The sequence below is a fragment of the Anser brachyrhynchus genome (assembly GCF_964034855.1).
Source record: "Anser brachyrhynchus genome assembly, chromosome: 5".
NCBI classification, from domain to species: domain Eukaryota; kingdom Metazoa; phylum Chordata; class Aves; order Anseriformes; family Anatidae; genus Anser; species Anser brachyrhynchus.
Window position 1 is genome coordinate 53,571,982 of NC_137699.1, and position 22,582 is coordinate 53,594,563.

At 35.7% G+C, this 22,582-nt stretch overlaps 1 protein-coding gene across 9 annotated transcripts in view; it reads left to right on the forward strand.

Annotated features, from left to right (window-relative positions):
• EML1 (EMAP like 1) overlaps positions 1 to 22,582 on the forward strand; it is a 124,285-nt gene that overhangs the window by 98,364 nt on the left and 3,339 nt on the right. For all 9 annotated transcript variants that reach the window (XM_080593198.1, XM_080593201.1, XM_080593196.1 and 6 more), the window contains 14 exons: positions 2,171 to 2,320; positions 4,273 to 4,342; positions 6,106 to 6,216; positions 8,003 to 8,098; positions 8,645 to 8,779; positions 10,279 to 10,378; positions 12,631 to 12,785; positions 13,423 to 13,548; positions 13,801 to 13,932; positions 16,380 to 16,447; positions 17,748 to 17,836; positions 18,363 to 18,460; positions 18,571 to 18,658; positions 18,838 to 18,933. In XM_080593198.1, coding sequence (XP_080449324.1) covers positions 2,171 to 2,320; positions 4,273 to 4,342; positions 6,106 to 6,216; positions 8,003 to 8,098; positions 8,645 to 8,779; positions 10,279 to 10,378; positions 12,631 to 12,785; positions 13,423 to 13,548; positions 13,801 to 13,932; positions 16,380 to 16,447; positions 17,748 to 17,836; positions 18,363 to 18,460; positions 18,571 to 18,658; positions 18,838 to 18,933 — 1,514 coding nt within the window. The remainder of the gene's footprint in view (positions 1 to 2,170; positions 2,321 to 4,272; positions 4,343 to 6,105; positions 6,217 to 8,002; positions 8,099 to 8,644; positions 8,780 to 10,278; positions 10,379 to 12,630; positions 12,786 to 13,422; positions 13,549 to 13,800; positions 13,933 to 16,379; positions 16,448 to 17,747; positions 17,837 to 18,362; positions 18,461 to 18,570; positions 18,659 to 18,837; positions 18,934 to 22,582) is intronic.

Here is a 22,582-nt window from a genome sequence, read left to right on the forward strand (position 1 = left end):
GGAGTAGGAGAAAACATCTTTGTAGGAGACCAACCAGCCTGGCTGTGGGATTATAGCCAGAAATGCTTTATAATGTAAAAATGGGCATAGAGAAACAAGATACTGGAGGTGAGATGGAGAGATGGAAAGGGCAAAGCAGACTATGATGAGAAACAGAAGCAAGAAAATCTAATCTATGTAGCTGAAACATAAAGGGGTTTTACAATCTTATTAGTAGATAAATGAGTAAGTCAAAAAACAATTCAGACAATCAGATATATTCAGACATGAAGAAACAGAAATGCTGAATAATGAAGTGTGAGGCAGGGCTGGAGCAGAGTGGGCAATCCGAGCGAGACATCGGCACTGGAGACACCAGGGAGGGAGCTGTGATCTGCAAAGACCCATTTGAGACTAGCTCATTTGGCAAGCAGATTTGACACAAAGGCTGCAGGCTGAATGAAAGGAAAAGGTCAAGATAACGTTCACTGAAGTCCCAACTCACCAAATCAAAGTTGGAGCCACCAAATCAGAGGGTGGGAAACTGTGAGGAGAAGGAGAGATCAACCCTAGGAGTTTAAATTAGAGAATAAAAGACTGCTAGAGAAAAACTGAGTATTTGACAACAGCAGTCATGCATAGGGCTGAATGCAGCATTGTTCCCAACAGGAAGAATGGTGGAAAAAGGAGATTTTCCTGAAAGAATGCAATCTCTTCCATTTAATGGCTATATTTATGCACAGAGATTTCTTCATCATGCATGTCTTTTTTTTTTTCCATTTTTTTTACACTATCTTGAACTGCTAGTTCATTACCAACTTGTTTATATTTTGTTAAACTTAGGGGACTTTTGTTTGCTTCAGTTGGTGGTGGTATCTGGCTTTATAAAGAAAAATAAATTTGAACAAATAAAGCGTCCTGCAATCTAAAGTAACTCTTATCTTTACGGACAGATTAGAAATTGATAATAAATATTTTATAATTTCAATATTCTATGATTAGAAATTGATAGCAAATATTTTATAACCTAAATATTTATTGTTTTAACTTCTTCAGGTTTGAATATGTCAAATTTTAAGGAACTTCGGCAGAAAATTTCCAGTTTGGGAGCTTAAAAACTCTATTTTAAATGTATATTTTGATGGTTGGGTATGCAGCACTACTTCTGTTATATTTAATAAGACAAAAAAACAAACCCAGCAAGCTGTTATTTAAATTCCTGTTTCAGGAATAACAGAACATGATCATACAGTAAGGACCTATAGTTAACATAGGTGTTTTAGTTTGTCTGCGTTTTCATTGGCCGTGGAGAACAGTGCACAAACGTAGTTTTAATATCAGATATGTGGGGTTTCAGGACTTTTCTATATATCTCTCCCAGCCAGTTTCTCCATATTGACTGAGTTAGAACACTGCTGTTTTGCCAAGATTCTGTGATATTGTTCCTCTCTGTTCCCATAAAAAGGGAAAGCCAAAATAGTTGTAGTCCCTAATGACTCTTCATAAGAATAAAACTACATAATTTGGCTGAATCAACGTTCAGTCTAAATGAAATTTATTTCTGGATTAATTCCAGTTAGTTCACTGGATTAATTTTAGATTAGCGTTGATATGACTAGCATAAAAATCTGGGCCACTGCCTTTTAAATGCTACAAAAATAACATATGATGCAACCCTTCTGCGGTTTTTTATGCATCTGGTTGGTAATAACCAGAATAATGAAATCAATCAACCTGAACAAAGGATAATGCAATCAATCCTAATGCAATGCAGAGAGATGTACTGAAGTACTTATTAATGTTTTCATCAAGTCCAAATTTTTATTTTAATTGGTCCACCAGTGTAAATAGTAAATACACTTGGGACAAAATTAATGTTTCCTTAGTCTGGCATTTAGAGAAATTCAGAAGATGCTGAGGGGATAGTATGCCTGCAAAATCCTGTCTCTGTCTATTTTACCATGTATTTTCTGTATGATATGTAGGTTTTCAGGCACTCAGATGGTGAAATACTTTAGCTCTCCCTAAGGGAAGGGAGGGAGTTCTGAAGGGTCTCAAGTGATAAAGCTGCGCTCAAGCCAAGGGATGTTGCCTATCAGGAAATACATGACTGAAAGTCTGTTTCATTTTTCCTTATTTTTAATGTTCTAAATTCATATATAATGTTGTTGCATCTTGACAAACATGCTAGCTATGGATATCGGGGTCGGGACTGTCGCAGTAACCTATATCTTCTTCCAACGGGCGAAACTGTATATTTTATTGCATCTGTAGTCGTGTTATTCAATGTTGAAGAACAACTTCAGAGACATTACACTGGTCATAACGATGATGTGAAGTGGTAAGTCACCCACTGTACTTTTATTTTTCTGTCATAAAACAGTATTTGGTTGGTAATACTTTGTTCTTTTCTCGTAACAGTTTTGAAAATTTCATATAATCTAACCTGGGGTAGGTTGGTTCCTTAAGCCTGACAATGCATTTATACAATCTGATTGTGTAAAGGTCTGATTGTAGTCATGGTAAGGATGTCTCTTACTGCTCTAATCTAGTCAGCAAGAAGCAACTGCTGTGAAGATGTGGTCGCACAGACTTGAGGATATCCAAATATGTCCCTCAGCAGAGCCTGACTTTGCTTGCAAAACCTGCTTTGAAGTCTGTGCTCCTGTATGTGCTGTGCTGCTTTGGTGGTGTCTATATGCAATTGCTGTATAGATGTTCTCCAAGTTACCGCTTTTCTCTCTGTCTCAGTTGCTAACAATTCCTACTTGTATTTACTCAAGAAAACTTATTTTCCATGATACGCTTTTTTTACATTGAGAATACAAAAATGTAGAGAAATCTGTCTATAGATCTGCTAAATTTTGTTGCTCTGTTTTCACTCACCGTCCTTGTTGAAGTAGGATTGAATTATTCATCTTATCTGGGTCTGGTCCTTTAGGCTCAGTCTAATCAGTAAAACAGTTTTAATCTCATCTGCAGTCTCCCTGGTAGTCTTCGAGCATGTGTACATCATGGCAAATATCCTGCAAACTAGTCCTGAGCAGTCTGCTTTGTCTGCTGTCATTCAGACATGCCAGCTTGAGCTTCAAAGTGATTTTGCTGTGTTTAAGCTTAGAGGATATTAGATATCAGGAAATATCAGTATCATTGAATTGAAATGTAAATAAACATATGGTTTATCTTGACTGTATCTGTCAATACTACTTGCTGAGTGTAACTGAAAAAGAGCACCCGGATTGTCTGATGGGCCCTAATGTATGAGCTGAGTTTGACATCCTTTCTTTGAGTTAAGGTTTATGAAACACCTGTTGTCACTGAAAGCCAAAAATAGAACTGATAATCAAATCTTTGCATTGTGAGTATGTTTCATAAAACTGAATTATTTGTGTAATCTACCCCTTTTACAAGGAGATCTTAACTTGGACCTCTTCCATCTCATTTCTTTAAAATTTTCTAATTCTTTAGACATTTCAAATCTTGTTTTATTAGAAGGAGGATACATTTCTGCATCATAAAGCTGAATGAATTATTGCCACAGTTCATTTTTTCAGGGTACTTCGCCTCTAGAACTGTATGCAAAGCAGATGCAGTGAAAAAAGAATTAAGATAGAATTTAGGCAAAAGTGGGCTGTACTCCAGTTAGAGACATTAACATTGGTAAATTTTACAGTTCTAATTTTAGAAGTTACATCATCAGTTTTCTAATTTTTGTATACTATTTCTTTGAAAACAAACAAAAAAATTCCTTTAGTAACCTTTTGAAAAATATTACAAAGAAGAATTTGGTATCCCACCAGAGGATTTGCTGCAGTACATTGGTTAACACATTCTAGCAACCAATTTATCTTTGAGTGGATAAATATGTGTGGTCTGGAAGACTGTCACTAGACTGCATTTACGATGCTGACTGTATCTCTACAACATTCGATGAGAGAGAGATGAAGTTAGATAACTAGCTCAAACCATAAAGTCCTTATACATTGTAAGCAGTTAAATCTAGGTGAGATGAGTCCCAGCATGAGACTGGTGCTTGTTTGATACATGCTTTGAGGTATTAGGGCTTAAGCAAGTTACCACTTTGTTCATAAGATTTTTGGAGACGTGAAAATAATTATTTTCAAGAGCATGAAAATAATTATCAGTTATGTTTTTATGATTTTAAAATATTGACGTGTGTGCTGTGTGTTTTGTATGACTAAAATAAGTCTGTTTACTACATGCTCAAGCAAAAGTCTAATGGAATATATAAGTGCCTATAAGTTCACCCTCTGTCTGTCTGTCTTTTTTTAGCCTGGCTGTCCATCCTGATAGGATCACTATAGCCACAGGTCAAGTTGCAGGTACATCCAAGGATGGAAAAGTGAGTAACTCCTTTGCTGACATATAACTGGTTTTATTTCACAGGAATATGTTACCAAGAAGATAAATGGTGTATCTTTTTCATGTGGCAGTTAAACTGGTTTTAAATTTTAGAACTGAACACAAACAAAACTTAATTTGAGAGTGCCTATTGCACAATATCAGATTTATCCTGTTCCATTATCAAAATCAGTCTGGTTTCTGGTTCCATTACTTATAAAGACCAAAGTAATTTGGGAGTTGGTCTCCAAAAGAGACATGAAAGGATAAGCCTATAAGGGAGACCTGAGAGTGAAAATGAGTGTTGGGAAAAGAGGGGAAGCAGAGGAGATTAAATTGTACGGTACACCACTTTATTTCTGACCACAGCTACCAAACCCAAAGTACAAATAAAAATGGCTTTATGTTTTTATGTTGCTGAAAAAAATATATTCTTGCCACCATCAAGACAAGAATAATCGTCTATTATTATCATTATTATTGTAAAGCTTAGTTGTAAGCTAGGAATTTATTTGAACATAGTATGATGAATCTCACCTCAAAGAGCTGACAAGTGAGAAAAAAACGAATACAAGCAGAGGCAGGAAATGAATGAATAAAAATTTGCTCAGCATAAACGCAGCTGACTTTGTAGCAAAACTATTGCAAAATTTTGGGTAGATGTCAAAGAAGAATTTTAAGGCAGGATTAAAAAAATCCTCAGTATGCTTGATAGTATAACTAAATTAGGAAAACAAAATCCAGTTGCACAGTATAATGTTTATCTAAAGATAACTTAGTTGAGTAGCATAAAATATTATTTTCTATTGTGTGTTGCAGAAATCTCTGGTACTTTTTTAAACTTCATAAATACAATTTTTCATGACTGTATTTGTGAAATCAAACCTGAAAGCTTGATATATGTGTGTGTGTGTATGTATGTATATATATATATATATATATAGAGAGAGAGAGAATCTTTATGTAAACACTATTTCTGAAACAAATAGATAATTTTTAGGATAATTTCACAATTTATGAGAGGGCGACTGGTTGTTGCTTTTATATATATATATATTTGTAATAAAACTTATTTAATTTGAAAAGGCATGGAAAAACAGAACTAAAATATGGCCTTCATTGTTTTCCTGTAAAGTATGAAGATACTATGTTTTTAAACATAGCCATTTGAAAAATAAAACTTCATAAGCATGTACTTCCTGGGGTTGCCCTCTAGTGGCTTTGAGATGCATTTCTGTCTTCACGTTGAATGTGTGGGGCTGTGTTACACAAGCCAGGAATTGAGGGGAGGAAGGAGGAACCACAAAGTTTTGATGGGGAATTGTTCTTGGGCTATTTGCATACAGTTTAGAAATTCTTAATCTTTTTGCACCTGTCGTTTGATGTTGACCAGAATAATTTTGTTCACTTTACATTGATGATCCTTAGTGTACGAGTAGGTCCCACGTTGCAAGGTCATCAATGGTTTCCACTTAATGTTTCAAGACATTCATCATTAACTTCAGTGAACTACCAAAGATCAGTGAGACTTGAAATGCTGTACACTCTGGATACTCAATCCCAAATATTGATCCTAGGCATGGTAATCAGTAAATCATTTGTAGTGTCTCAGTGCTTACACAGTTGCCTCTAGAGAAGTTATGATAGTTTTCATACCTTAAATAGTTTTAAAATATTATTTGGATTCATTCACTTTTTTTTTTTTAAATCCTGATATTTTTTGCCACCATTCTCTCAACTGTTATTTCTGTGTCTATTTTATAGCAATTACCACCACACGTACGTGTTTGGGATTCTGTAACTCTGAATACACTGCATGTCATTGGAATGGGTTTTTTTGACAGAGCCGTCACTTGCATTGCTTTTTCTAAATCTGTAAGTAAAGTAAAAGAGTCATATTAAGAATGTTTGCCAAACAGGTCTTTGAAGATTTGCAAATTTAGCTTCAGTGACCAAAGCAAATATCCAAGGTTTTTTTTCTTTAGCTGCTTCTTTAGGGAAATAAACCTCGTAGCCCAGTTGCTTCCAATGGTTTGTCGTTATTAAAGTTAGTAATATTTCAGCAGTCTCAGGTCTACCATGTGCAGACCATAACACACAATTAATTTCTTCAGGGACAAGCAGTTGCAGGAATGTGGGTGACAATATTTTATATGAATTAGAAAAGAGAGGAGTGAATTGAGAGAGCTGGCTTTCTACAAAGGTGAAAGAATGCAGATCAAGGTCGGCTTTGAAGGATAAAATATGCTTTATAGCAGAGGATTGGTATTAGCAGATGCCACAAGAAAGCAAGTGCTTAATGTATTTGCTTTATGCTTTGATTTCACAGTCATAGCTTAGCTTGTTTTGAGTATCACTTCCCAATCTATAGCAGTGTTGCATTTCTCATTTCAAACAGCCCTGTCTTCAGGTTACTAATTCCTGTCTGTCTCACCTCTTGATTTGTGTTGGCACAATTATTTTTGTAGCTGTGCCTGAGATACATATTGGGACCTAATGCATCAGAAAACCAACCAAGCAAAATTATATGTAAACAAAATCAAATAGTTTGTTTGGGTCTTTTTTCTTTTTTTCCCCTCTAAAATTGATCTATTCCCAAAAAAGGCTCGCTCTGTGATAGAACAAACTTCTGTGCTGGCTCAGCTCAAGAGGCAGCAACACGTGGCTGTACTATGGGTGGCAGGAGAAAGACTGTCAGCATTGCTGCCAAAAGAATGCTCATGTAACCACAGGCTCATTCTGTTCCAGCAAGCTTATCCACAGTCAAAGCTGACATGGTTAATACCAGGAACAACATAAATAAATAAATCATATTTGAATGGGCTGGAAAGCAGTTAGAAGTTACTTGATGGTTTATTCCATTGTAGACACAAGGCTAGGAATGACTCCCCTCCCAAATTAGAAAAAACAGGTCTGAAAACTACCTTCTAGACAGTTGCTACTTGGAAAAAGGTCTGGTGATTATACAGCAGTTAACATCACTAGTGAGACCTGTGATCAGTCAGCTCCCCTCAGTTCAGGTAGGGTCCCAGATGGAGTTCCTCATCTAATCTTGGGATTCACACCCCAGAAAAAGGGGTATGGAGAGTCTATCTAATATGCTGCATGAAGTAAGACTGAATGAATTAGGGTCATTAAGATGAGAAAGACTGATAGAAGATGGAACTGACAAAGACACGCGTCAGGAATAGGTCATTTTTTATTTCCTTATAATATTCCCTGATCTTGGTCCATTATTCCTATATGAAGAGTGAAATTGATCATTGTGTCCATAGTAGATCTGACAAGAAGTAATTGATTAAATTGCAAGAAACAAACTCCATATAATCATCAGGAAAAACCTTCTTAATATGGATAATGTGTAGTTTGCCTTGGGAAGTTGCATCACTGAATTTTTAAAAAAAAGATTCGTACCTCATTCCTGCCAAAGTCTGTTTGTCTACAGTTTACCAGAGTTCCTTTTCTAGATCCCTTTTCAGCCCTATTTTTCAACGATACTATAAATTATTATATTTCTTGAAGATCTGTGGGATAACTAGAAGTATAACAATGTAAATAAATCATTTTAAACTACAGGGGAGTATTTAAGTATTTTGGATATATATTTATGTTTCTAATGTTTATTGGGGGATGTATTAATATTTTCCATGTTTTGCTTCAGAATGGAGGAAGTAGCCTGTGCTCAGTGGATGACTCAAATGACCATGTGCTTTCGGTGTGGGACTGGCAAAAAGAAGAAAAGCTGGCAGATGTCAAGGTGTTGCAATAAGATATTTTGTACTACTTATGTACATCTGGATTTCTTGTCATAAAATGCCTTGTGACTTTTTAGCCCTTCCATTTTATAAAAGGCAAAGAACGTGAAGAAAATGAACGTTTCCTCTTGCAGTTAAGATTATGCTAACAGCTTTTTTCTTTCCTTTCTTCTTTTTTTCTTTTTTTTTTTTTTTAAATTTTACTATTGTATTCATTCTACAATTTATTAGAAAAGTCTGGGAAACAATGGTAGGACCATGTGCAGAAAAGCATCTTAAACTGAGTTTCATAAAGAAGGATTTGTTATCTGATACTATCAAAGTTATCCTTCAAAATTAACTTAAAAAAAGTAATCTTTTTGACTTTAGTCTTTTTTGCTTAAGAATATTCTACCAAAGTATTTCAATCCTACACTATTAAGTGAATGGCTCAAATTCTTTCTTATATCAGGAGTTGATCAGTTTATCTAACTAGAGAACAATTTCATATTGTTTTGTTTTATTTGAATTTTAAATTTTGATACAATGTTTTTCTTTTTCCTTTCAAGTGCTCTAATGAAGCTGTATTTGCTGCAGATTTTCACCCTACTGATACAAATATAATAGTTACTTGTGGAAAATCACACCTTTATTTTTGGACACTAGAAGGGAATTCCCTTATTAAAAAGCAAGGATTATTTGAGGTAAAATATTTCTTTAATTTTGTGTTTATAGTAATTCTGTGTTTATAGTAATGGTACAGTCATACAGAAGTAAGGGTTAATAAGGTTTGAGGAAATGAAAGCAATATGATCAACATGATTAAATTTAAAATTTTATCAAACCTTAGATAGCATTCACGGTATGGCACAGAGACTTTTCCATGGGCTGTCATCACAATGAAGTTTTGGAGTGCAGGTACCATTCTGTTCCTTGCATTCCTCTTCCTATGTTCTTTATAGTTCCCTACTCTAACAAAATAAAAATACCTTAAAACTCCTTATGCTTACTTTAGATTACTAAAAAAAAGTGGCATATGCCTTTAAAAAAATATATTTTGTCAAAGGAAAGACAACCCTCCTTCTAGTTCAGTTATAAATTACGTGACTGTGAATATTCTTTCCTTTACCTCTGTTCTGCTCAGATACCTAGACTTATGTAACTGAAATACAGACTGAGCTGGGCACTATTTGTTAAATATTTTCATTTCAAGGTCTTGATTTGGTTTTGTTCTTAAATACAGACTAAGCTTTACAGCAGTGGCATGCACAAAAGAGGGATGTTTGCAATGACTGCAGATAACTACAGTAGGGCCAATTTAACTGCTTGCAGAGTTGTGACTTGCAAGTATAGTCAAAACAACTATTTTGCAATGTCAATTTATGTACTTTGTGTGAAATAAGGTCGAGATGCAGAGATAAAGCATTTGAATTTTGTTAGTTTTCATTTTTCATTTTTATTTTTAACTTCTAGGCTACTTGGACAGATTTCTGCCCCTGTTATGGTTCTGTTGTTCATTTTGGTTGTTGCAAATGTAAAACTGTGGTGGCCCTAGTTTAATAACAGTTCCTTGTCTGAGGAAGAAAAAAAGGCCATACAAACCAGTAGCCAACTAACTTTGTAAATCATGTCCTTAAACGCTACTAGCTAGTGAATTTTTTGTCCTCTTGTCCTTTTCACCAATTGTTGCTGTCAGTAACTTGCAGGGTCTCAAAGCAATGTTTCCATTACTGAACCTTAGCATTCTTTCAAGAGATGATTTCTTAATTTTTACACTGCAGACAGGCTTTCTCATAATATCTTTTCTCCTAGAAACCATAGAGTTAAAAACTCTATTAATAAAATTTACTTGCATCTTTGGCCATTTTAAATACTTAAAGCCTTTGGGATGAGGAGGGAGTTTGGGGATTCAGTTTGTCTCAGAACATTTCTGGTCTTGTGTTAAAAGCTGGCAGGCCTTCTCACTTGCTGCAGGAATGTATCCATAACTTGTAGCTAAAGGGTGTAGTTTTGGGACACCAACCTCAACTGATGCATCTTTTGCCTTTGCATAAAGTAGCTGTTTAGACTCTGGGAATGTATTTAACTCCTTTGAAGACATTTAAGTAATAACAGAATTGTATCAGACTAAATTAAATTACTCAAATGCATACAGCTAAAACGAATGGGTTGTGCTGTGACTGTATTTTTCATAACTGTGCAGAAACAAGAGAAGCCAAAGTTTGTCCTGTGTGTGACCTTTTCTGAAAATGGTGATACTATTACAGGAGACTCAAGTGGAAACATTTTGGTTTGGGGGAAAGGTAAGACAAGATTGAAGTTAATAGTGATTTTTTATTATAAAAGACTGGATTTTTACATAAACATAATCTCATTTTAAGAAGAAAAGATTTTGTTTATTTTGAGTTCTTTGCCAAAACCAATCCAGTCTGAATTCTCTACCAGCTCTTAAAAAACAGAATGGCTTAGGTTGGAAGGGAACTCAAGGATCGTCTCGTTCCAACATACACCTGACTGCCATAGCACAACATTGTATAGAATGCGTTCCCTGTGAATGGTGAATCATGGAGCAGTGCTAGCAATAATGGATTTTACTGACAATAAGGAATTGCAGGAGAAGTTCTTTTCCTTAATCAAGGTGATAGCAAGAAACACAGTTAACATAAGTGATGATCTCAAATCTCTTATATCGTCACTCAGTGCAGTGTTTGCAAAAATTATGCCTGTTGACGTATACTTTAAAAAAGACAACAGATAGCTTTGTTTGTTTCCTTAGGGAGCCAAGCTAAATATATGCAGATCTAATTGAATTCCTCAGTTTCATTTCAAAAGAACAGATGGATAGGACAAACTTCTTAAAAAGCATTTTCTAGTAAGGAAAGACTATTTTAGGCAGCAGAAGATAATTCCTGCCGGAAGGCAAACAGCAACAACATCTTAAACGTTTACTTAGTATGTGAGGTGCCATGCATAGAAATAAGGAGAATCCCCTAAAGGAGGCCTTATTAGTATAAAAGGAAGGGGTATGGACAAGAGTTGCTTCTTATTTACTCTGTGCCTTCTCCCAGGATACTCGAGATGAAGGACAGAAGACCTGGGAGCAACATGGTGAATCAGTTGCACAGCTGGACCTTACTGAGCTGTGTTTGTAGACTTTTTTCATCTGAAGACTACTAGCTACTAAAACTGTTAGTTTTCTGTTTGTGCTTTTGAGCAATTGGTGTATTATGACATTGTTGTGGAAAGGGATGGGTATTGTTTTTATACCTCAGCTTCTCTTTTATTCTTCGTTTCTTTTTTCCTATGATATTTTAAAGCAAGATACCTGAACACATTTTCTTCCAAATAAAGTTCAGACATTGCGTAGTCTCAACTCCTCCCTGTTCTTGGTTGTTATTTTGGACTGCCAACAAACAAGGGAGACAGTGGCAGCTGCTGGCATGGCAGGGTCAGTGCAGTGCTCAGGTGCTGGTTTGCCTTTGTGCCAGTAAACTAATTTCTGCCTCAACTGCAAGCGGTCTTTCCCTGTTTCCCAGAAACAATGGGAAATTCTTTGTATGCTGCAAGATCTCCTCACCTCCCTTGGTTCTTTTCAGATGGGAACAAAAGTTGGTTCTTGATATTCTATTTTATCACAGCTTATTTTCTGTGTTTTCACTATTTTTGATTTAGAGCTGCATTTTCAAGCAAGGGCTGCTTCTACCATTTCAGAGAACCCTTAGCAAGAAGTTCCCTTAGTTGAAAACATTCATAACTGACACACACATCCATAGATGTGGCTAGAAGCAAATGTGACTCTATAATGGAAAAAGCATTTTTTCTTCCCAATTTGCATCAGCCCCTCACTTGTGCTAAAGTTAGCCAGGTTTTGATGCAAAGTGCATGCTTAAGTAACAGGAATCACCAACAATAGCTTCTTTGTATTTCATAATTGTAATGGGTATCAAATTAGAGATATTCAATCTAATGTAGTTTGTCTGAAGATGTTTTAAGACTAAGAAGGTACTTGAAGACACTAAGCTCGTGAATAAAGAAGTACAAGCTCTTTTGGGAAGTGATTCAGCACCTTCTGCCAGACCAGAAAGGACTTCTAACTTAGACTTCACGACAAGTTAGGTGTCTGATGGCTGTGGAACATCCTTGGAGGATACCAAGTGGTTGGGTTATTGTTTCTTTGTTAATAACCTGCATAGTTCAAGTGTGATGACATCACACTGCAGTTCAAGTGTGGTGTCAAACAGTTTAGCTTAAACCCCCATGAAAGGTTTAAATGAACCTGTTTTACTTGACGTTTGAATTTGACTAAGAGAATATGTATGCTTTAATTTCTGAGATGAGGGCAATACGGTTTTGAGATGAAGGGGGAACATGTTGTTGAGATGACCTGATGTATTCTCATTTGTGGGTTTGAGCATTTAGGTGCAACACTATTCCCACTATTAGTGTTTAGATGTAATCCTTGGGAAGTAGAGAAATGGAGAAAAGAACAAAGCTGGGGTAAAAGGACTCATTAAGCTGAGTATTTCACTAGTAGATCTGTTCTCCTTATATCCAGGTACCAATAGAATAAGCCACGCAGTTCAAGGGGCACATGAAGGCGGAATATTTGCACTCTGTATGCTGCGAGATGGCACATTAGTATCAGGAGGTGGAAAAGACCGAAAGCTAATATCTTGGAATGGAAATTACCAAAAACTTCACAAAACTGAGGTGATATCACCTATCTTTAAATTTACTCTGCCACTCAAAGTGAAATTTTAACTGTCTTCTGAAGAAATCTTTTAAAATCCTTTCCTTTCCTTAGGGATATATATTCTTTGAAAAAGCAAGTCAATGGTAAAATGTCATATCCTGTGATAATGAGTCTGAGAGACTGTTTATTAAAATTTGTTTGTACACTGAGATTCCTTCATATTTTAAATTTCACATCTTCTTTTGAATTTTATATTGGGACTGGCACTGAATCTTTCAAAACCTAGTTTGCGATTTAAAGAAATATACCTTGCAAAAAAAGTACTAGCAATAAAAAGCCTGACACTGAATGGAAATGCTTAATCAAATATCATGGTCAGAGGTAAAATACAATTGAGCGAACATTGCATGAAGGAACCATTTCTGTTCAAATATTTTGTTTATCTGTACAAACATAACGTTCCACAGATAAGGATTGTCTGATGCAAGTTGTTCCAAACTTTTGGAAGTCAAGGATGTATATTCGCCCATTTTATTTCTTCTCTGTGCAACATGTTAAAATGCAATTGCTAAATGCCTTAAAAAAAAAAAAGTCATGCTTGACAAATAAGTTTGTATTCTCACTTTTCTATCTGTTTGTCTGTTACGAACACAGATTCCAGAACAGTTTGGCCCAATAAGAACGGTAGCTGAGGGAAAAGGTGACGTCGTACTAATAGGAACTACTAGAAACTTCGTCCTACAAGGCACGCTGTCAGGAGATTTTTTCCCTATTACCCAGGTAAGCTGTTGCCTTTCTAGAAAGTTTGCAAGTGGGTCATAGCAATAAAGTTAGAGGTCAAACTTAAGTACTGCAATAATAGATGAATTCACATTCATGACACTTTTGGCAATAAATAACATGCTTGTTATCATCTATCCAAAACAACATATTTCTCTAATGCTTTAATGCATAGTTTGGCCATTTTAATCCTGTTTAAAAATATTTTGATGTTATTGTCCTCCTTGTTAAGAAACATTTCTGTTCATGTAGGGTCATACTGATGAGCTCTGGGGACTAGCAGTCCATTCCTCTAAACCTCAGTTCTTCACTTGTGGGCATGACAAACACATTACCCTCTGGGATGCTACCACTCATCATCCGATCTGGAACAAGATTATAGAGGTATATGTTTATAAACAAAGTCTACTCCTCTTACAGAACTTTTCAATTTGTGTTTTTAATATAATTATTAACATAAAGTACCTTAAAGTATTAACATGAAGAAGAAGAAACAAGTCTTAGAACATTTCTTTCTTAAGATGGGCACAACGCTGCTATAAACAAAAAAAGTAGGCCTAGATTATATGGATGTGTGTGCTGCATCGTGCAGAGGTATGCAGTGCTGTTGACTTTCATAATTTTTATTTTACTAGGAGCAGAAGAACAAAAATAAAGCTAGAACGTATTTATCACTTAAAAGTAGTTCTGATTAGGATTGCTATTATGGCCTGAGAATGATAATAGTCAAACTTAATAAGGACAATAATTTTTGTGACATTTTTAAGCCTTTATTTGTCTTCTGTATTTTGTTAGGATTTTTAATACTTTCTATCCACAAATGAACATGTATGTCTTAGAATTTAATTTACTGTCTCTGGTATGGAACTCAGTGTTTAGGTATGGAAGGAATACATAGTGAAGGCTCAGTTTTATGCTGTACTTAGGCACTCATTTGTTCATTTGCAAACTCCTACTGGCTTTGTAATAGCGTGATCTTGATTACTACATGCACCTCCAGGAACTGATTTTTAGAGTTCTTTTTTGACACCTGTTCTCCTTTCTAAATGTTTATCCAAAAGAAGACATCGCCTTTTCTCCTAGATACAGTGGTGAGGCTTTTGACTCTATTTTGAGATGCTGCTTTTTTTTTTTCCTCTAAGCAGTCGTCTATTAACATTTTGTTTCAAAACTCTTAATTATGCAACATTTTTCAAAAAAAGATTGCTCGTTATTCAGGGCTATGTAACATTTTATGTTATGGCTAGTATTGATAAGACTTGCTGAATGTGACACATCTGCAATAATTGCAAGCTATTACATCAGGTTGAAACAATCTTAACACAAGAGAGTTTGCTGTGCTGTCTCTCATAGTATCCTGTGCCATTTGTATGCACTTGTTAAATCACTCTTGCTTGGTGAATGTGGAAAAGGGAGTTTATTCTGTCTAACCAACGTCATATGTTCCAAGATCTATTTTTTTTTTTTTGTTGACATGAGAATCTTCTAAATTAATTGAAGAGACTGAAACAGTTTAAGAAACTGCTTTACTTAACTTTATACTTTTGAAAAAGGTTGATGGCAATAGCAGGAGGTCCATTAAACTAGATTTAGATTTTTTTCCCTTCCAAGTACACACTGCTTTGTTAAGACATATTATCTATCTTGAAAATATTCTCTTTATTCACCACTTGAAATGTCTGAGACAGTATTTCGTAGATCAATGACTGCTTATCTAGAGTAAATAAGTCATTTCACATTAACCCATTTTTGCCATGAGAATCTATGTAAAATCTTTTAATATAGTTATGAATAGAGGTTACTGCTAAGATGAAATTTGCTGTTTGAACCTCTGGCTTAATGAAGAAAATATATTTTTTGAGGGGAAAAAAAAACAACACAATTTTTTTAATGGAGTTAGTAACTTCTCTGAAATTATTCACTTGCTTAAACTAATGAGGATACACCTCACACCAAGCCACTAGGGGAAATAATTACAAATTGGTAAAAATCTAAACAGATTTACTAAGATGGCTACAATATGATACTGTTCTGGAATATAGAAAATCCAGGATATAAGCATCTTTGTGAGAAGTATTACTAGATTTTTTTGCTTACACTTTAAAATTTTTTTTGGCAGGTGTCAGAAAGAAATAAGCTGTTTATTTTGAGACTTTCTCCTAACGCCTAAGGGTTCTGGAGCTCATTCTTTGTAACTGTAGAGGCTTTAGAAGGGAAACGATTTTTTTTAGGCATAAGTTTAAACGACAAGAACACTGCAATTCTACTTATGTCTCCAGAATAATATACTACACAAAGTAAGATATTTTAAAATTGTATCTCAAAATAACAAACTCAGTTCATGCCCTTAGTCTCCCATTAAGCTGCAACTGGCAGACGCTGAAAAAGTCTTTTGGTGGGGGCAGAAGTTAGGTTTTACCCCACTATGCAGTGATACATACCTTTTGTCGAAAGATGTACTTGCTTGTCCTTTAGACAGTAGGCAAACTGCAGCTTTGGTACTTAATTCTTAGGTCAACTCTAATAAGTTATTTTTATCTCTTACTTGTTTGTGATTTGGTGAGAAGTTGCCTTTGCCAACATTATTGTTATGAAATCATTTGCCAAGTTATTTTTAGATTAGATAGTGAAGAAAACAGTAGGCTTGTGCAGAGGGAAAAATCTATTGGGTAATATTTCAATCAGTTAAAAATGTGTGTTTTTTTCCCCCTCAAGTTTGTATTTGAAAACCACAAGAGAGGGTTACTGTGGTCTTGCAGAAGATAACTAAAATTTGTTTTTGTTATAACTTGGATTGCTAAAAATGTGTGTTTTCTTCTGAAACATTTTAGGATCCAGCACAGTCTTCAGGTTTTCATCCTTCAGCATCTGTTGTTGCAGTAGGAACGCTAACTGGAAGGTAAGATGCACAGAGGTGCACCTTGGGCACCAATAAACAGTATGTGATTTTTCCAGCTCACCACATTCCAGTAAATATTCTTGTTTTGCAGACGTGTGATGTATGTTCATCTGATATTGAATTGAATTGGATTAGAGAATGAAATTTTTTTGTATTCCCATAATTCCTAGAAATCCTGGTCTTGGACCAGTACCCTGTGTTTGCTGAGTATTGCATGGACATAGAATGAAGAGAAGGCTTCTGCCCTGGGACAGTGACAATCTAAGATCAGTGCCAGGAGGTGGGTTTTGGCAGGATAGGAAGTCTAGGTTAGTGTTAGGCTGTGGACAGAAGGGGTTCTCATGACACCAGTGACCTAGATATTAAATCTTTGTTTCCATCGTGGCAAAGGAGAGTTTAACGGAGGAGTCTGAGATAAATAATTAACTTTACAGATGTATACAGAGAGCTTCCCTGAGGCCTGGAAAGCAGTGTAGAAGAAATCACATAGAAAAAGGTTGCTCATTCTAAATTTAACAAGGGGCTTATTATGTCTAACGCAGTAATATCCAGATGCTTTAACAAAATTTTAGCAAATGTCCCACTGTGCTAGACATAGCGTTAAAATACATATTACAACACTTGTTCTGCCTGAAGAATGTGATAGACAAGGAGGGCAAAAAACAGGGTGAAAAATAGTTTCTGCCTTTTACAGGGAAGATTGAACCCTTGGTTACGTACTGGATCAGTGGCAGACCGTTGGTTTAACTTTGACTGTCTAAGTCACAGTGAAGTGTCTTTACCATAATTTCATCCTTTCCTTTAATGTCACTTGAGGGCAGACTTTGCCGTTAGTGCTGAAAGCAGTTGCACTTAACTGAAAATGCACAGAATCCTTATAGGTCGTGAGCCAAGATTGTCTATGATATTTTTTATGGTCCCAGCTCTTGCTCGTGTTTTCTTTTGCTCTAAGACTTAATGTAAATATCAATTTAAATGTTAGTATAGCATACAGCAGTTTTGAAGGAGAAGGGTCACTATATATAATTCTTTCTTTATTCAAATGAATGATACATAGTAAAACAAAATAAAATCTGAGGCTTAATATCAGGGTTAATGCCTGATAGTTGTTCTGGTTAAAAAACACTTTAAAGAAACTATCCTGTTAAAATAAAATAAAGCAAAATGAGTAGCAGTTGTTGTTTTTCTTTTTCTGATGTAAAACTTATGCTATTTTGACAGAAGAAAAGTTGGTCAAGATTACAGAAGATTTGAATTCCTTATGGAATGATTTATTTGCCTCTTTCTGTATTTACAACAGGTGGTTTGTGTTTGACACAGAAACGAAAGACTTGGTCACTGTACACACAGATGGAAATGAACAGCTGTCTGTAATGCGTTACTCACCAGGTTTGAGAGTGTTTATTTACTGTCGGTTTTTTTTAAAAAGAAAAAGTATTGAATTTTCTTAATTAAGTTTGGGGTTTACTTCTACAATAATTTCCCACTTGAAATACTTAAATTGAAAATAAATACACTGTGAAACACTGGCAACACGGTATGTGTGATGTATTAAGTTCTGGGTCCCACTGCCTCCACTCCACCCACCCCCATTTGTTGTAGTTTCACTGGGAAGGAAAAAACAATCACAACTTAACTGGGCAGGTTGTTGCAATCAGGTTAGTCCTAAATGGACAGTTGATGCTTCCAGAAGTGCCATGTGTTAACAGTAATGCTTTCTGTATAAACTTGCTCTATTATAATCTTGAAACATGCGTCAAATGCAACTGACAAAGGGAAAAAAAAATCACCTTTTTTCTCCTTTTCATTGTCAAAACCTTTAAGAACAGTTCCTATTCTTCATGGTACTAACTTTTCACAATTAATCTAAGTTCTTCCTTACTGGAATAATTACAGTTGACTTTTGCATTTATAGATGGAAACTTCTTGGCAATAGGTTCCCATGACAACTGTATTTATATATATGGCGTTAATGAAAATGGAAGAAAATACACTAGAATTGGCAAATGTTCGGTAAGTAATCATTTTTTTTCAATAATAACAACTTAAGTATGTTTTGTAGCACTGTATTAATGTGGTCACATTGAGAGATGCTAGTTAATGTTATATTTTTCTCTTCACAGGGTCATTCCAGCTTTATTACTCATCTGGATTGGTCAGTTAACTCACAGTATCTTGTGTCTAATTCAGGAGATTATGAAATCCTATACTGTGAGTAAAAATTATATTTACTCATTTTGTACAAAGTTCAGGCAGTCTAATTCAGATTTAAAATTTAAATGAGACCATATAACTGCCAAGATAGACCATATGTTTTAATTCATCTGCTGCAATCAAAACCTATACAATTTGAGAATTAAAGACGTTATGCTTTTTTTCTTCTTTTGTAGGGATCCCATCAGCTTGTAAACAAGTAGTGAGTGTTGAAACAACTAGAGATATAGAATGGGCCACTTACACCTGTACTTTAGGGTTCCATGTTTTTGGTAAGTATTTTTCCTCATAGATGCTTTTATCATTTGTTATTCACAAATACCATGAAAGCCAATTTTTTCTTATGAAACATGACTATTCACGTTTCAGGGGAAAACACAGAACTTCTGTTATGCCATTCTTAGTACAATCTGTCCTCTTATTTCAACCCAGAAAGACTCTGATTTAATATTCCTGCTAGCTTCAAGTATAAATTTTAAATTACAACACGAGGGAAGAAAAGGAAGAAATCGCAGACTGTTCTTTCTGTCACACTGGTGTTGCTGCTTGTCTCTTTCAATTTAATGTTCTATTTCTACAGAATTATCATTTATCTACGCAGCTACTGGGCCAAATCCCCTTATTGGAACCAATTTCCTTTGCACTGGTTACTATGCAAACACAGAAGAGATGACAGTCCTGTCATTAAGTACTTGAATGCAATTTGATGCCAATTTGATAGAATATATAACAAGTAAATGAGGAAAGGAATCTAAGGGAAAAGAAGTAAAAATGTAACAAAATCAAGATTTTTTTTTTTCCCATGAGACTTCTACCGGTTTTGAATGAGTTGCTTTGCATAGCGTGCTCAAAAATTTTGTATTTATTCCACAACATGTGCAGAACTAACAGATCATTATGAAAAATGAATACAGGAGCCTTCAAGTTCTTGAATCCTTAAGATAAAATAGGAAGTCATCACAGACGTTCAAAGAAGAGTCTGTTTCAGTGTAAGCAGGGAAGATTTTCTCCCATGTTTCTAGTAGAATAGATGCAGTAGTATGTTTGAAAGGAGCCAGAAAGGACGTGTTTTTGCAGCCTAAAAGATGGGATGGCAGTAGCAATATGTTAGGAAGAAACATTCAAATTTTTTAATATTTAACTGACAGGCAGTGCTTGGGTATCACAACACCACAGATTTAGTTAAAGGAGGAAGTCCTAGGAGACTGGCTGTGTTTCTCATGTGAGAGGTGAAGGCCCTTATAGAACTAATAATATATTCAAGTCCTCAGTGCCTGGGATTTGAGTGTATGTGACAAAAAATTACAAAGTCTTTGCATTTAGCATCAAGGTTCACATATTCTGAAATGATGTATACTTCGAATCAGTATTCCTTTATAAATTAGATTAATGGAAAATATGGTACTATTAGAATATGGGGCTGCTTTTGGTGCATAGACAGAGGGATGTCACAGCTGAGAGGTTTTTTTTTCCCCTCCCCTTGCAGCAAGTCAGCTTTTGGAGCATACTGTGGAACTGAATGGCCTGCTGGGCCAATGAGGAACCCATGGAAACATCGTAGACACTTTTATGCTTAGTCCTCCATGCTGAACAGGTTTATTGTAAGCTATATATTGTTGCTAAAGCAACAAGTATGGGGAATAAATAAAAGTAGCTAGTAGTTTGAATAATTATCGCAATTATTATTTTAGTAATGTAATAGAGATTGTGAAGAGGTCAGTCAAATTAATAAAATTTTAAAGGGTATAAATTATTCAGAAAGGATATGTAATGCAAAAAAACCCCACAAACTACGGTGCCATATATACTGAGGATTGATAGATATACGCTTAGGTTCAGACTGGGGAAGTTATAAAGATAATGCTTTATAATTATTGATGAAAAAAGAATATTAATGATAGCAGGGTTATACTGTTGCCCATCCTTCCAAAAAGATCAAATGAATTAAATTTTTAATAGGTAGCAGAATCAGTAAAAGCACAGGAACTGCTGAGGATATGAGATTTTTACTCTTCCAATGTCTTTTGGGAAATGAGTTGCAGTACACTGGCTAACCAGAAAGTTCTCCGAATTTTCTACATACAGAAAATAAATAAGCACTTGGAGGGGACTCTCTTCCAGATTTCTTTCTATGGAGGTACAAAGAACTTAATAAAAACGTGAATGTGTCTCGTGTAGGAATGACTGGAATCAGGGAGGTCGTGAGCCTTACTACAGGAAGGAGAAGAGCAACAGAATGAAAATAATGGACTTCAGCAAGGCAATCTGCATAAATCCAAAATTCTGTTTGGGAAGATTTGAAATTAGATAGAATAATAAACTGAAGAAGCTCATAAAGTATAAATTGGAAGCCAGTCTAGTAATGTTGGAAGTCACTATTCTTCCATACCTTGTGGCCTCAGAGCAATCACAGTTTTTTAAGTGCTTGCTGGGGTTGCTCCCCTGGCCATATAAGAATCAATTGCATCATCAAGGGCGTGAGGCATCTAGGGTATTCATTTTTCTGTAACTACTGACTAACGAAGCTAGGGATATTTTCTCCCTCAGATAGAAGCACATAAAAATCCCAAATAGTATGCGTAGCATTCACAGCTGAGCAAGGTGGAAAACAAACATTGATCTGTTGAACACCTGTCTTCAAGCATGGGAGCAGATTAATCAGCCTGGAAATGTGTAGAGATGATTGAACTGAAAATCAGCTGCATGTAAGGAAATGCGTTCAGTGGTGGATATTTGTGATACAGACACGTGTAAATGTGAAGGACGAATGACCGTAAAACGCTTCCTGATCCGTGTGCTCTTGCAAAGAGCTGTGGGCTGCTGGATACGCAGCCACGGCATCAGGTCACATTACATGCCCGGTTTTGAGGTAAAGGGCAGGAGTAGAAGAAATGTAAGACATTGTGAAAAGCCTGAAAGCATTGCAAGCAAAGCAGAGCTGAGACTGGTTGGGTTCAAAAGTGTCTAGAAAGCTCTACACTGAATATTATTTTTGTTTGAATATTTTTATTAATAGCACGGATGATAAATCAGGGCGTATATTTGTAGGAGGCATGAAGCTGCAGGATTAGAAAATTGTCTGAAGTAACAGAGGAAATATATGAAAAAAGGAGGCAATTCAGTAGAGACAAAGAGAAGGTTATATACCTGAAGAGCAGAAGCCAGTTGTACAAATACAGAATAGAGGATAGCAGACGAGAGAGCGGTTCTGCACAGAAAGATCAGATGACTCTTGCATACAAACTGAACATGAATCAACACTATTGTGTTATAAGAAAAGGCAGATACGTTAGAGGGATATATAATGAAAAGGAAGCTATGCAAAATGTGAAGTAATCATCCTTTGTCAGTATCTGCTCCAGTAACACCTGGAATACCGCTGCTGGGTTTTGCATATTGGACCAACAGATAATGTAGTCCGAGCGCTGACTAACAGGAATAATTACACATGTAAATATCGTTCTGTGAGAAGAGATGTAATGAATGAATTTTAGAGAAAGAAGAAAAGGGCATGGCATCAATTTTCAAACAGGAGAATGGAAATGGTTGCTTTTTCCATGTCTGCAGAGGACTGGAGGGGCAGGGGGAAGAATGTTGGCTAATTTTTCAGCAAAGGTGATTCAGCTGGTGCACTAGAAAAACTAACAATGGGGCACTGGAATCATTTTGAAAGAGCACAGAATCTCAAAGGAAAAATGCTGATATAATTCTTTCCCTGTTTTCAAATGACAATCCTGTTCCTTAAACCATTTTCTTCAGGGGTTATCTCCAGCTTGTCATATTTACATCTTGAGAAGGCTCCTGTCTGGTTTTCAGCTAACATTTGATGTTCATACACCCTGCTTTTTGTCAAAGCAGTTACTTAAAACAGTTTTTCTGTCTCTTCATTTTCTGTATTCATAATTTCACATGAGTAGCAGT